The sequence below is a fragment of the Vulpes vulpes genome, chromosome 8 (assembly GCF_048418805.1).
Source record: "Vulpes vulpes isolate BD-2025 chromosome 8, VulVul3, whole genome shotgun sequence".
Taxonomy (NCBI): domain Eukaryota; kingdom Metazoa; phylum Chordata; class Mammalia; order Carnivora; family Canidae; genus Vulpes; species Vulpes vulpes.
The window spans coordinates 44,160,799-44,176,673 of record NC_132787.1 but is presented as its reverse complement, the minus strand read 5'-3'; the positions used below and the strand labels follow the sequence as shown (position 1 = coordinate 44,176,673).

The window sequence follows — 15,875 nt, the reverse complement described above, 5'->3', positions numbered from 1 at the left end:
CCCCCACTCTGCTTAAAAATCCTGAGACTGGAGTCTGGCCCTCGTGTTAGCACCACAACGACCTACTCTGAGCTGATGTGTCCACCGGAGAGTGGCACTGTGCAGCGGGAAGGCCCAGCCTGAGGGGCAGAGGGACGGGAACACTGTGGTATGGGTGGGTGTAGTGGAAAAGCAGGAAGCAGGGAGTGTAAATAAAGAAGAGGTTCTTGCCCGCAACATGATAAGAACACTGGGTGAAATGAACTTCTAGAAATCTTTAAAAATGGTGCACGCAGTGTCCCTCCCCCTCCCCCAGCCTGCCAGCTTCCTCTGCACATAGCTCCTGAGGGTCCCCAGCCTGGGGTCCCCGGTCCCCTGGAGACCTGAGGGAAGGAAGTGTAAGGCTATGCTCAATTTTCCAGAAAGCCCAGTGGAAATCATATTTATGCTGGCAATGCCACACAGGCTAAGTAAAACGGTGAATACTTTGAGTTGAAATAATATCAACTTAGCTGAGCCACACTGGCTATCTTATGCATTTTATAAGCTTTGATTGGCAAATGAGTGCCTTTGGGTATTAAAAAAACCCCACCTAATGCATAGGCCTGTGGCAGGAGAATATATAATTAGAGAGGAAAACGGTTTGAGAAACCTGGACCCCAAGTTGCCTAGATGTAAGGGACTGGCCTTTGATTCCTGGAGGTTTCCATTGGTTCTAAGATACTGAGACTATGCTGGACACTGGTGTCTTGGATTTCACTGGCTCAGCTGGAGGCAGCCGCAGCAAGAGGTATTTCAACTCTCGAGTCTCTCTGGACCTATTTTCCTTGAACATCAGTCCCTACTTCTCACCATGTTGTTGGCAGATTCTCTGATCATTTCTACATTTCAGTGGATGGGTTTGTGTGCGGCTAAATCTCCAGGGATCTTGCAACTCTAGGCGTAAGTACATCCGCCCGAGAGCTCTCTGAAGGGTAAGCCAATGTCTGTGCAGGGAACATCTGTGCTATTGTGGGAGGAAAGGTCAGGCAGGATCCTGGAGTCATTGGTCCCTTGGGGCCGTGTGAGGGGCACCTGCTCACAGTGCTTCCTAGGTGTCCCCCACTGCCATCCTCCCGGGGAAATGACAGACCTTGCTAAGGTTCTCACTTGCATGGATGAGCCCCCCTCATCTGGGCCAGGGGCTAGGACTATCGTGGTCCAACACAGGGAAGACAGAGTGGAGTCTTCAGATTTGCCCTAATCATGGGAGGTGTGTAGCCTGTGGGGTGATGGCTGAAAGTATGGGCTACCTGGTGATGAACCAGGTGCAAGGGCAGGACTGTCTTCTGAGAGATGTCTCCCCCTTGATTCTTCTGTCGCTTCAGACATTCCAGGTGGAAGGAGGCCCTTCGACCTGCAAAGGCAGCCAAAGAACTGTGATCAGTTCAGGGAAAGGGGACACAGGTCTGCGAGGGTCATACCCTGGGGGCGTAAGGAGGCATGCTGGTGGGCCTGGAGTCACCTCCTCTCTACTGTTTGCCCCTCCTAGCACGTGGTATCTGGCCAAGTGCCATCCCTGCAAGCCCTGCCCTCAGAAGCCCATCTCATTGCTCTGGAAATCTGCCCAGCCACTGCATAGGGGTTGTCAGTCACCCAAGTGCTTGACCTGTCACATCTGGAGAGAGAAGTGTATTTACCCAGGGAGGCAGAGCGGAGGAAACCCCTCTTTGGAGATTGCCGGACGTCCCTCTTGTCTTCTTCAGGTGGTGTTAATTGCCGATTTTCATCATCCTGATAGGAGAGCCTGGAACACAGAACTCCTGGGGCTTATTCTGGGAGGCCGAGCAGTGCCACCCCGTAGGGACAGCTGCCGTCCTCTGGAGGCAGTCTGCTTTTTTTCCTTATTGAAGGGAACCCCTGCTTTGTGCTTTCATAAAGGCTGGGGGATGGGGCAGCCGGACCTCGCCACCCCACCAGCCTAGGCCTGACTTCTGGCATCACAGGTATTTCCAGCTCCTCATCCATAGCCTCTCTGCTCATCAGCCTTGCATTTCTGATTTGAGACAGTAGAGGGACTCTTGAGTCAAAGTTGGTAAAAAATTTCAGATGAACAAGATTCTTTTCAGGAACAGTTTGGGCTCCTCTGTTTACATATGTGGATGCAATTTTCATGACTACTCCCAACTTCAGCCCAAACTTCTCCCTCTCCCCCTAGTTTCTCCCTGGCCAGCTCCCTTCATCATCAAGGCACAGAAGCAGTTGCCTATGGACAAGTATCCAGTCAGCTGGTCAGTGAACAGCAGAGCTGTGAGGGGCCTTAGGGGGCATCCGTCTACATGCTGGTGGCTAGGCCATTTAATGGGGGCTCACAATGAGAAATATACTGTACAGAGTCCCATATACATAGAAACACCTACTCGAACTTAACTTCTTGAACCATACTTACTACCTTCGTTGCATGCCTTGCCCTCTGGTGGTTTCTTTTTTTTTTTTTTTTTCCTCTGGTGGTTTCTATACTACCTTAGTCTATTCTATTTTGCTAAACAATATCAGTTGTTGGGATCCCTGGGTGGCGCAGCGGTTTGGCGCCTGCCTTTGGCCCAGGGCGCGATCCTGGAGACCTGGGATCGAATCCCACATCGGGCTCCCGGTGCATGGAGCCTGCTTCTCCCTCTGCCTGTGTCTCTGCCTCTCTCTCTCTTTGGCTATCATAAATAAATAAAAAATTAAAATAAAAAACAAACAAACAAACAAAAAAACAAACAAAAAAACAATATCAGTTGCAACCCGCTAAGTTGATTTCACAGTCCCCAGGGGTACCTGCAGTCCAAGAAGAGGGGTGCATGCTAACACTTCATTTTACAGATGAGGCCACGGACTCTGTCCCTGATGTGACTCCACAGGCTTTGAGACTGTGTGGCCTTCCCTGCTCCTAGAATACTGGCTTTGAGCCTTTGTAGATGTGCAGGAAATTTTCTGACTAAAGACCTCCAAACCTTTCCTCTCATTCTCAACATGGTAAGCTCTTCCTATTATATTTTCTTCTTATGAAAATTGTACCCACTCTTGAAGACCAGCTTCTGTTTGATCTCGCGCCAGGTGCCTGCTAAGGTCACCTTGACCTGCTTTGAATGTCTGTCCCTTTCATTGTTATGCCTCTTCTGAGATTTTAACTGGTTTGTAAAATATCTTTGAGTGCCGAGGCCGGTTTATTCATGATCTAGCAGAGTGCTGGGATGCACTAAGCACTCAGTAAGAGCTAAAATGAGTTGAAGCGTATGCTTTTCCTGATTTCTATGGTGTATGGCCATGTAAAAAATTTGCAGCCTCTAAAAATCAAAAGGCTGAGGGCTGGTCCTTCCTTATTATAAGGTGCTTTTAAGAAAGATTCTAAAACAACGCACCTTAAACTTTTTGAACACAACTCACAGTCATAAATACATTTTATGAGACTCCGTACACTCACATACATATTGGCAATTAAACAAATATTTCATTAAATATTACCTTTGTGACATTGGATACACTGTTATCTATTGTCTTATTCTAACCTATGCTATTCTGTACTATGCTATTCTTTCTTTTAAAGTGCTGATCACGGCCTGGACTGATGGGGGCACCTGATGGGGGCTTCTGGGGGGCAGATATAGAGTTGTCTCTTGTATTTCTTGGTTGATTCCAGAATCCTCTGCTCTTCAGCCCCCACAGAGAAGCTGTGCCTAGATCAGGGAAGAGGCTGGCTGGGGCTGTTGATAATAAGGGGCCAGTAGAAAACGAACCAAGACTAAGAACCCAGCGGGGGCATCAGCTCAAGCAAATAACTCCAGCCCTCAGAAGCCTTCAGCCTCTAAAAACCGTGGGAAGAGTCTGAGCAGTTACTGGCTGATGATGTCAGAGCCAGAAAGCCGACTAGACATGGTATTGATGTGATGTGCAGCACCGGGGATCTTAAAGCACAGCCCAAGGAGACAGCATGCTGGGATGGTGTTCATGACTCTGAGGCCCAAAACTTCCTTGGAGCCATGAAGCCTTCTAGCATAGCAACTGTGAAGAACCAGGCATTTCAGGACTTAACGAGGCCTGTGAGAGAGGCATCTCCAGACCACACACAGTTTGAGAAAAACAGTCCCCGTTATGACCCATCCAGCAAAAAGACAATCCCAATGGTCCGTGGTGGATGTCCAGTTTGTTCAGATGGTTCATCATCCTGGCAGCTGACCTCAAAACCCTTCGCCAAGCTCACAGAGCTGCTGGAGGCCTCTTAAAAAACAGGGCTGTCTTCACTTGCTAGACACTTTCAATTGAGCCCCTGACCTGAGAGGAATTTGATTTTATTTTGAGGCTGGAGGAAAAGGAACCAAGTTAACTGGGACACGGTTGCTGGAATGGGCAAGAAAGACAGTCCCCCAGAAAACTCAAGCTTTTATAAAACAAAAGAAGGTGTGAAGAGGCCTGCTTGTTATGTTCATCTGGGTTTGTGTATACAGGTGGTGTTCACGTACCTTTGCAATAAAACATTAAAATAAAAAAGTGGTGATTGTCACAACCTAAGTAAACGTCACAACCTGCTAATGGGGTCTAGACCTGTAGTTAAAAAAAAAAACCATCTCTTAAAAATTCCATCACTGACAAAAAAAAAAAATATTTAAAAAAAAAAAAATTATCTGCCACTGTTTGCCAACAGTGCCCTCTGCTGGGTGGCTTTAGTGGTAAGTACTTTCACGAACATTTGTCAATGCTTGTGTGCTGAGCCTTATTATAAAATATACTTATGACAGTTGTTTTTATTAAAAAAAGTTTATGAAAAAATGTTTTGAAGTCTTCCTGAAAGCACTGTATCACGAGGAAAGGCCAAGCTACCCAGAGACAGTGTGTGTAATGTGTGTATAGGTGTGTGTATGTGTGAACATGTGCATGCGTATATACATGTATGTACACATATGTACACACACGTACATATATGTATACATGTGTAAATGCATGTGTATATGTATGTGAGCATGTGCATGTGCATATACATGTGTGCATGCACGTATGTGAACATGTCCAGGCGTGTGTATATACATGTGTACATGTATGAAAGTGCAAACACACGTGTGCACATACACATGCACGCATGTGCATGCATATATGTGTGAACGTGCACACACATGTGTACATGTATGTGCACACAGTACATGTATGTGAACATGTGCAGATACCTGTGCGTACATGCGTGTACACGTGCATGTGTACATGTACGCACGTGCGAAACATGTACATATATACATGTGTATGCACAAAACACGTGTATATGCATGTGCGCGAGTGCACATGTATGTGTGAACATGTGCACACACACATGTATGTGCGTACACGCACGAGAACATGTGCATGCACACATGCATGTGTATATACGTGAAAATGCGCACACATGTGTGTACATGAAAGTATACATGTGTGTACATATATTGTGAACATGTGTATGCTCATGTGTATGTGTGTATATATACGTGTGTGTATGTGTGTGAACATGCACACACATGTGTGTACGTGTTTGTGTGTGGGGGCGGGGGGCATACATGCATCTCCCTAATAAGGTGATAGATGTTTGTAGGCTCTCTTCTGATATGCAATCTCCTTTCCCCAGGCGATACCCAGCGCAGGGATTCCAGGGGGCTGCCCTTCACCCCCAGAGCCTGTCCTACATGTGGGCTGGCCTGGGGCTGGGGCAGCAGAGCTCACATCTCTGTGGAGATCAGGCTGGGCTCACTGCAGTACTCGGCGTCTTCGCTCATCTTCACGTCATAGGTCTCATCCTGAGAGACCTCCTCCTGACACACCATGGCTATCTGGCTCTCCCGGGAGTGGCACCTGAAGTGTCCAAGGGGGAGATATGTAGTCAGAACCTGCTAATCCCCATCATTCCCTCAGCAGGTGAGGTGTCACATGCACACACATACTCACACAGTGAACACACACACACGCCCACATACACACAACTGCTGTGGCCTCTTCTTTCCTGATGAAGCAGCAGAGCCACGGAAGCAGTAAGATCAAGATGAGGATTCCATGTGGAACATGCATCTCTGGGTTAGAACCCAAGGAGATCTGAGTTCTGACCCTAATTCAGGTGCCCTCTGGCAGAAGTCACTGGCCCACCCCATGCCTCAGTATACCCATCAGTAAAACTGGAGTAACTTATGCCCTGCTTGACTCAAAGGCTTATTGTGAGTCACAAATGAAGTAGCAGATGAGATGGGGTTTGAAAGGTGGAAAGGACCAGCTTTTAGAACAGGGTCCTGGGCTGCTCTGTCCAGGTCGGGGTGGGCCCTGAGAGGGCTGTCCTCTCCCTCTGCTAGAGATAGCCAGGCCTCTGGGTGCTGATTGGGCAGAGCTGGGAAGTTCCTGGTGTTACATCCTGCCACATCTTTGGGTTTGACATGGGCTCCTTGGAGTGACGGCACAGACAAGAAGCCTCACATCGATGGGTTTGTTCTCCTGGGCAGTCACCCTGAGTCCCTGCTGAGCTCGAGACCCTCCTGCACCAGGGTGTGTCTAGGATTATTCTGCTCACCCTTCAGGCCAGGGTCTCCTGCTCATTGGGACATGTCTTCTTAGCTCTGGTCCAGGTGTGTTCTCCCTTGTCCCATCTGTACCTTCCTCTGTTTTTCTTCCTACTGATCCTGAATGCTGGGGCCCACTTTACTTCCAAACCCGTGAAGATCCCATTTTATCCTCTCAGGGCTGAGCGCTGGATCAAAGCCCTAGATTCGACCGGGGGCCTGTGAGCTGTTACAACTCAAGAAGCTACCCTTCAGGGCACCTACCAGGTTCTCCGGAGCAGGCTCTAACAGATGGCTGCCCATCCCATGGTAAGGACAGATGAAATGTTGAAGGCTCTTGATTGGTGGGAAGAGAGGGATGTGAGACGAGTTTTAGGGAGGCATAATGGAATGAGCTGGAGACAGAGAATGGTGGCAGGCAGGCAACACCACTTCTTGGAGGCTGCTGTGTACATGACATGCTGGCCCAGCCCCAGCAACAGCAAGGCCATTGCTATGGCCACTGCACTTAGCCTTGAACTACGCCATGAAGGATGAGGCCCCAGAGCTACAACTTTGGTCAAGATTTTCCTCCTCACCAAGCTGAAGCTTACGGTCTTGAGTGTTGTTTTTATCACTGTGCTGGGAAGGGAGAGAGCTGATGCTTAGTGAGCACTTACTATGTTCTAGGCATTTTTTTAATATGTTCTAGGCATTGTGCTAGGTGCTTTGTGTATACCATATTTCACGGATAGAGGTATCTGTGGGGAGAGGAAGAAAATCCCCTGATGTGTCTCTAAAAACCACTGTCCCTTCATTTAATATGGAACATAGTTTAATAGGAAGATACCCTTTGAAGGAGGTGTTAGCTCACAGTGAGTTGCTAATGATGGACACAATGAGCCTTCCTTAAGACGAGGTCTTGATCAGCAGAGCAAGGGTGAAGGTGGCACTAGGACAGAGTCCCTGGAGGTCATAGGGGGTTTGCAGAAAAGTGAGGGGACCACCAGGACAGGCATGGGTCAGCCACTTGAACTTTGATATTCCCCTGTGCAAAGCTACCCTTTCAGATCAGCATACAAAATCCAGCGCTGAGCACATTGCCCTGTGCACAGAAGGCATATCTGTATATATCTCTTGAGTAGAAGGACTCACCCAACACTGCTTTTGGGTGGTTTAAGCAGCTGTTCTTCCAGACAGTGAGGTAGACCGATGGCCAACGTCACTTGGCTGTCATCAGACACCAATGAGTGCCCAGGCCATGTAAGCTTACACGAGGTCACTTGAAAATGTGTTAAGAAGGGAATTGAATGCTGGCCGGTATGTTGGCTCCTTAGGTGAAAGCAGCTTCAGGACATTTGTCCAGAAAGACACTCACACTTCATGATTATTTTCTAAGCTCATGAGCAGGAGAGATGTGCCCAAAAACATGGCATGCTGGCGATCTGCCTAGCCTGCTGTGGCTGTGGTGGGGGTGCTGTCCTGCCCTGTAAGAGCAGCTCCACTAAGGCGGAGGGGGCAAGATGCAGAGGCATGTCCTCTCCCACCTGGCCTTGGGAACCCAGAACTGTTGATAGAAACAGAGAGGAGACCCTTTAGGACCAGGCTGTGCTTCCTGAGGCCCAGAGCATGGAAGCAGACACCTACTGTCCCAGTATACCATAGCAATGTGTCTTGCAGCACCAGGGGTCAGAGGGTGGGGGAAAAAAGCATGTGTCAGGAGGTGGGAGAGATCAGTCAAACTCCCAGGAATGATCCCACACTGGGGCAAGCGGGCGAGTGCTATGGTAAAAGCCTCCTGCCACCAAGATGCCTCTCCCAAGAGGGTTGAGAAGGGTGTAAAGAAGAGGTGGTAGCTCCATTCCCATCCTAAGCAGGCCAAAGGCCAGGTTTGTGCAGATTTGGGAAAGGCCGGGGGAACAGAGTCTATTGTGTAGCCAGGATACCAACATCCTGGGGATCAGGGGCTGGGTTCCTCTGCTTGGGGAGCATGAGAGAGCACAGGAGGTCTGTTCAGAGGTACACACCACAGGACACTCGACTGCCACGGGGCCATGCACCTTCTCCCAAGGGTGGCTACCACACGTCGTCAAGGGCAAGATCAGGAGGCAGCATTTGCCTATCTCTCAATAGGGGAAGGGGCAGCAGCCTCCACCCCAGCTTGAGGGGTGAGTGGTAGGCCTGGGGGCCAGACTCTTACCCCCATGCACTCGGGGCCCCTGCACATGGGCCCTGGATGCTCACCCTCCCGCTTACCTCTTGGAGCTGAGCTTCCATGCAGCCTCCTGCACCCGGCCGGCAGGAGACAGGGGGGTTCCGTGGCCCTCGGCGGTGCTGGCAGCGCCAGGGTAGCCAGAGGGCGGGGGGAAGCGGCCCAGGCCAGTGTTGTTGGCGTTGTTGATGTTGGCATTCGAGCCGGTGGACGAGTAGCTGCTGGGGGTGAAAGTGGAGTCCACCAGTTTCTCGTGGGATGGTGACTCGGCATCGCCTTGGCTGTTGGCCGCCTTATTGATGTGCAGTGGGCGCTGGGTGGTGAAGGTCTGGGGGAAGGCGCTCCTGCCATCGCTTTGGTAGTAGCTGACGTGGTTGCCGAACAGGCCACCGGCCCTCTGGAGGCAAGACGGGAGGGGTGGGTGGAGGAGAAGGTTGTCTGCCTTCCAGAGAGCGCGGCCCCACTGGGCAGCAAGGGCAGTTGGGGAGCTCTTCACCTGCATGGCCTGGCAGCTGGAGAGGGAGGGACCCATGGGGTCCCCTCTGAGACTGCTGGGACACCAGGGAGGGTCCTCTTGAGGGAACTGGTCTGGCAGGAAGGCTGCTGCCCTGGGACTTTCCAGCAAACCCCAGAGGACTGAAATTAAGTTTCAGGGATCAGTGTGGGATGGCGAGCTTTGGCTACTGCCAGTCGCTTGGTTTGGCAGCTGTGAGTCTGCCAGGCACTGGGAGGGCTGTGGGCAGAGGGACCAGAGGTTCTAATGAGAATTTTAAAATGGAGATCCAACCGGCTCGTTGAGCTAGAAACTATGTTGGCCAAATGGTTTTGAGAATAAGGAGGACACATTGACTCCATTAATTATACTATGGCCTTCTCACCCCCGGCAGGATTCTTAGAGATTTCAAATCGGGGCCCACTGTTTTTTTCCCTTTCCTTGTCCTGGGGTGAGTGGGCAAGTAGCTATCGGCATGTTGGTCTGTGGGGTCTCACTGGGGCAGTGTTAGCATGGCGCTGTGTCCCTGAGGCCATTCGGTGACAGACATTTCACAGTGATGAGAAGGAGGATGGTGATGAGAGGGCAGCCACGGGCAGGGCAGGCTGTCTTGCCTCCCCATGTCCCACAGCGCAGGACCCCTGAGCCGGGGCTTGCAGGGCAGCTGTGAGCAGGGCTCCGGTGCTGTCATGGCTTCTCCCCAGCTTTAGAGGGATTTTAGCCAAACACCTTCAGGGTCCACAGGGACCACAGTGAATGCAGAGAACAGGATGTAAGAGTTCCACCATTCTGGGAGAGTTGGGTTGTTTTTCACTGTTCGAACTGACTCAGCCTCCATATCCAGGAGAGGAGAGGGAAAGAAGGTTGGAGGGGACTTTTGTGATCTGGAGAACACATGCTTATCTCAAGGGGACAATTGCGGCTGGGCTCTACTCCTCTGCTGCCATGTGGGGAACATAAGTCAGATTCTCTGATTTTTAAAAGAGAAGTCAGAGGTCTAGATTTTTATTTGAATGTATCAGATTTCTGAAAGTTGGCAAACAAAATAGGTCTGCAGGTTAGAAGTGGCCAAAAGGGGCCCTACTGCTTTGCAGCTTCTAATGTAGATGCTTCTCCTAGGAAATATTTCCCTTAAGAAAACGGCTCCTTCCCTCTTTTTCTGAAAGCCAGTGACATTCTATGAGTTGCCATGTCCTGGGAGCCCAGGCTTCAGATGGAGTCAGACTTGGAGAGGGCAGAGGGATAGGAAGTAGCTGAGTGGGAACAATTTGGAATCTGCCAGAGAGCTCAGGGCTTTCTCCCTGGATTTTCTTGGCAGAATGCCAGCCCACCTTCTTGCTTCAAACTGAACCTTATAAAAGAGAGCACTCCTGTGGCATCCACCTACCCTGAAGATGTCGTCTTCAGAGGCAGCAGACACAGCCTCCTTCATGGCCTTGTCCAGCTCCTCCTCAGCCGTCAGATCTCCAGAGATGGCCCGTCGGATCTCAGGCCCGATGTCATGCAGCGTGCGCAAGCCAGCCTGAAACCCAGAGGGACAGCCAGCCGCCTGACCCACCACCTCTGCATAATGCAGGTGGGCCTCCCAAGGGTTTATCTGTGTGAGCTAACCAGGATGTGCTTCGGGGCCTTGCTTGTCTGCCTCAGAGTGAAAGAATCCATTTCTCCACCCAAGGAGGATAAAGGCACATTGGGAAGGGGCTTGGAACAGGCAGGACTGAGGAAGGCAAGGTGTGTGGGAAGCAGTGTGTTCCCCCTTCAAACACACACCTTTGGAAAGGCTTGGAGCTTCCTGAAAGTTTCCTTCTGGAGAGACCTGGCCTCCAGCCCACTGCTAAGACCCCTGGCCAGAGGTTGGAAGAAGGTGACCAGGCCCTTCCTTAGGGTGTGGATCCCTCTCCTCGCCCCTTACCTGCAGGGATAGGGCGTTCCTCTGGGAAGGCTTGCCCACCAGGCCCTGTTCTTTGCGCTTCTTGAATTTCCGGAAGTACTCTTGGATCAGGAAAGTAGCATAAAACTTGCCAACCGTGACCTCATCATCTGAGACAGGAGAAGAGAGGACAGAGGGGAGGTTTTGGGGGAATTCAGCTGGGCTTCATTCACTGTTTTCAGCATCCAAGCTTTCTTAAGGTTTTTAGACTTAATTTTTAAAAAAAGAGGTAGTCCATTCACATGGTTCAAAAAGGCAAAAATATATTAAAAGGTGTACAGTGAAAAGTCTCTCTCCCACCCTTCCCCCATCTGCCTAGTTACGATCTTTTAATAGATAATCTTTCTAAAATTAACTTCTTATTTTTCCAGAGAATCTTTCTGCAAATAAACAAACGTATTCTTAGGCTCTTCTTTTTTTTTTAACAGAAGTAGCCTATTGTCAAAATTCTCACCTTGCTTTAAAAAAAGCAAAAAGGTGTAAAAACCCTTAAAAAAGTAAAAAAAAAAAAACAAAACCTGACATAGCTCACTAATTTTTTTTGATCCCAAAACTTGAGGTGCCCATTATAAATTGACCAGTACCCTAAGCACAAACAGCTCTACTTAAAAATGGGGTTTGATAGAAGTACCTTTTTTCTCTGAGTTTTGGTTTTTCTTTCAACCAGACAGATTGGGTTTTCTTACCATGTGGTTTGGCTGGGCCCCTGCTGGGCTTACCCCCAAGTCACACACGACACAATCAGCCTCTGTGTTGAGAATGAACCAGGTGGTGGAGAAGCCAATGAATCTCCAAGGACAATCCTACATGTCCTACAAGTAGCTTTCTTCTCAGGGAAATGGGCCTACAGGACTGCTGATAGTTTAGACACAAGGGTCTGAGATGGTTCTCCTACTCCTTTTTTTTTTTTTTTTTTAATAATATGTTATTTCGCCTTTCCTTTTTTTTAAAAATTTTTTTATTATTTATTTATGAGAGTCATACAGAGAGAGAGAGAGGCAGAGACATAGGCAGAGGGAGAAGCAGGCTCCATGCACCGGGAGCCTGACATGGGATTCGATCCCAGGTCTCCAGGATCACACCCTGGGCCAAAGGCAGGCGCCAAAGTGCTGCGCCACCCAAGGATCCCTGGTTCTCCTACTCCTAGTTGTCCCTTAAGAATAGCCAAGTCACAACAATCATGACCTTCCACATGGCAAACGCCTCATTCCCGTGTGGGAAAGAAAAATCTGAGTCCTCTGTCTAGTCAGTGAGGAAGAGCTGCAGGGTAGAAAGAGCATGGATTTCTTTTGTCCCTCAGACCTGGGTTTGAATTCCGAATCTGCCGGGTACTCACCCTATAGCCCTAGGTCAGCTACATAGCTTCTAAGAACTTCAGTTTTTGAGCAAACTTCACAGAAATGTTATAAGGATTAAATAATATATGCAAAACATCACGTGGTGTTTGGCCTGTCTAGGTAAATGACTTTTCACTGAGCTCTAGTCCCGCTTCCCTTTGGGAAGTGGTTCTCAACGGGGCTGGTGTCACATTTTAAAGAGTAATTTGGGAACGTGTGGGATTTTTTTTAGTTGTCATAGTGTGCTGTAGGCATTAGGTGGTTCGAGATGTGTGCCTTATAACACAGGCATGCTTTGCACAACAAATGATAGATTTGCATTCTGCTAGATGTCTATGTGGGGAAATAGCCTGTTTATGATGACCTGAGCTAAGGACCTAGCTTCATTTTACATATTGTCAGAAAATAATTTTTTGCCTGGTTTTAATACATCCAGAATTTTCCAGGAATATAACTGCTGCATAAATTGATAGAAAACCGTATTTTACTTTGTTTCTGCTTCACCAAGATGGCTTTACATTTTGGAAAGTTGTATCCCTGATAGCAATGCTCCTTGTGGTATCTGAGTCACCTACTGTACCTGACCCACTTATACCAGTGTGCATGTGTTCTATGTACATGTGTGTGTATTATATTATTTGTGCATGTATGTACATATATGTATGTATACATGTGTATATATTATATTATTTAATATGCTTAGTTATCCTTTACTTCAAAATGACAAATACAATACAAAGTCAACATAGTCAGTATTGTCTTACTCAATATAAGTGGATGCATGAAAGTATTTAATCAGTTAACTGTAACTTCTGGCATAGTGCCATAACCCATGTCTAAGAATGTATATATTGAAAAACATTTGACTTTAATGTATTTTATATTAAAGTGTTATATTAATATTTTGGAAATTATATCTGTTGGAAGGTTATAATTTTCATTCAGGATAGTAGTAGGTACATTATAAACTGTTCATTATAAAAAGGGGCTCTGGGTTTGAGAGGGTAGAGAAGTATTGCCCCAGGAAAAATGAAGAGTTTCAACCAAGAGGTGATCTCGGGGGAACTCTTATTCTGGGTCCTCATTATTTCCAGAGCAACCTTCCTGGTAGTTTATGGGGAACCTATACTTTGCAGAGTTCCCTTGGAAATTCTGGTCTGTGAAATGCATGATTAGACCAGATTTCCAACCTGATATCTTGTATCTGAGTTTGTGAAGGCATGGCCTTCACCCTCGTCCCTTCCAACCAGTAGGGCCTTGGAGCCCCATGGGATGGGCCTGGGGGAAAGCAGGCCTCCCACAAGCCTCATGGACTCAGAAACCAGGCAAGAGCCAAGAGGGTGGAGATCCAGGAAGCACTTACCACCCGCTGGAGGCACCACTTGGTCCAGCAGTTTCATGCTGGTTCGCTTCCAGATCTTCTTGATTATGGCCCGCAGCTCCTCGTTGGCTTGTTCTAGGTTCCCTGGGGGCAGAAAGATGCAAGGCTGAAAATGATCATCAGCCCCTTGGGGGCCCTCCCGTGCATAGGTAGGTCCCTCTGTGCAGACTGGGAAGCTTCCTCTGGTGGCACCTTTGCCCACAGAAAGTCCTGGTCTATCATCTTCACTTTCTTTCTCTCCAGTCTGCACATTGTCACCTCCATCTTCTTTCTCTTTGTATTGCTCTCCATGCTCCTACTTCCCCTTCCCTCCGTTCCCTGTCCAGTGCCATTCCTTTCTCTTCCTCCCTGCCTGCTGCTTGGGCCAGCCAGTGGCAACCCTTCAACCCCACGTGCTGCTTCCTCATGAGTGGCACTTGGAGCGGACCAGATAACTTGGCCGGACTGAGCTCAATGACCACCTGCCAGATTATGAGGGGCTGCTCTGGTGCACGGCACTTCTCATGGACCTCCATGGGTGATCAAAAGTTTTCCCCCACACAAAGCATCCATATGCAGGGGGACCTTGAGGTCAAAGCTCGTTGCTGAGTGTCCTGTGGGGAATAGGTGGCAAAATGTCAGTGTAGAAGCAGGAATCAGAACACACTGGGTTCTGTTTTGGAGCTTCTCTGGGTCTACTTTCTCGACTGGTGAAACAGGCTTAATTTGCCTGTCCCATGCCTGTGCCTATCCCATGTGGCCTCTGGGACACTGGTGGTATAGCAGCTGTAAGAGAGGATGTGATGGGCAGTAGTCTAAGATTCTCTTAGGTTATCTCCCATCACCACTGATATATATACACACACCCTACTTGGTCCCTGGGCTATGATGGGTTTTACTCCTGTGATTAGATTATATTATGTGGCTCCTATTGCCTTAAAATAGGGAGATTATCTAGATGGACCTGACCTAATCACATGAACTCTTTAAAAGTAGAGAGTTCTCAGGTGTAAATTTCCAGTTAGAAAATAAGTAAATCATGGGATGCAATGTACAGCATGGTGACTACGGTTAATATTGCTGTACTGCATGTTTGATAGTTGCTAAGAGAGTAAGTCTTAAAAGTTTTCATCATGCACAAAATTGTAACTCTATATGGTGGTGGATGTTAATGAGATTTACTGTAGTGATCATTTCTTAATATATACAGATATGTAGTCATTATGTTGTACATCTGAAATTAATATGTTATATGTAAATTATGCTTCAATAAAAAATAAAACTAATAAAAGAAGTAATACATGAAGGAGATCAAAAGATAAAAGTAGATACTTGTCCCCAGTTGGGAGCAGGAGGAGTGAGAGGTGACTGCTGTGGCCTGGGAGAAAGCACACACAGATGCTGTGAATTGAATGGAGAGAGGCAGCCTCTGGGGGGCCCTATGGTCCCCAGCTGAGAGGCAGTCCTACAATGGCAAGAAATGAATTTTTCCAAAAATGTGATAGGAGCCTCTGGAAGAGGATACATCCTCGTCAGTATCCTGATTTTTGGCTTGGGAAGACTCTTAGCAGAGAACTCAATTAATCCATGGCTGGACCCCCACCTACGGAACTGTGGGCTAATGACTAGGTGTTGTGCAAGCCAAAGAATTTGTGGTAATTACACAGCAATAGGAAACAAATATAGGGAAGTTTATTGCTACTACACAGGAGAAGCAGCAAAGTTGAGAGCTCTGGTGTTAGATTTCTAAGTGGCAATCTGCCCTGTGGCCACACCAGAGAGGCTCCCAACAGGAGTAAGCAGAGGTGGCAATGGACGGACAGTGATGGGCCCCTGAGTCCCCTGTCAGATCCATGGAGCCAGATGACAGTCCTGGGCATTCCAGTTATAGAGGCAATCCTTCATGGTTAAGTGTCCTTCCTGGTTAAGATAGTTAGTGGTTTCTGACATATGCGATAAAAGAGTCCTAATTAAAATAATGCTCAAATATGCTTGCTTATTTTCTGTAGTGGGTTAAATAGTGTCCCCACCAAATTCATGTCCACATGGAACCTTAGC

General features: G+C 48.1%; 1 protein-coding gene and 1 pseudogene across 11 annotated transcripts in view; one reads left to right on the top strand and one right to left on the bottom strand.

Annotated features, from left to right (window-relative positions):
* The window catches only part of CACNA1C (calcium voltage-gated channel subunit alpha1 C), a 648,720-nt gene that overhangs the window by 5,248 nt on the left and 627,597 nt on the right, over positions 1-15,875 (bottom strand). For all 11 annotated transcript variants that reach the window (XM_072766363.1, XM_072766357.1, XM_072766353.1 and 8 more), the window contains 7 exons: positions 13,821-13,922; positions 11,103-11,230; positions 10,578-10,712; positions 8,742-9,094; positions 5,686-5,814; positions 1,659-1,765; positions 1,272-1,375 (listed from right to left, as the gene is read on the bottom strand). In XM_072766363.1, coding sequence (XP_072622464.1) covers positions 1,272-1,375; positions 1,659-1,765; positions 5,686-5,814; positions 8,742-9,094; positions 10,578-10,712; positions 11,103-11,230; positions 13,821-13,922 — 1,058 coding nt within the window. The remainder of the gene's footprint in view (positions 1-1,271; positions 1,376-1,658; positions 1,766-5,685; positions 5,815-8,741; positions 9,095-10,577; positions 10,713-11,102; positions 11,231-13,820; positions 13,923-15,875) is intronic.
* On the top strand, positions 3,009-4,455 carry LOC112917448 (thymocyte nuclear protein 1 pseudogene; annotated as a pseudogene).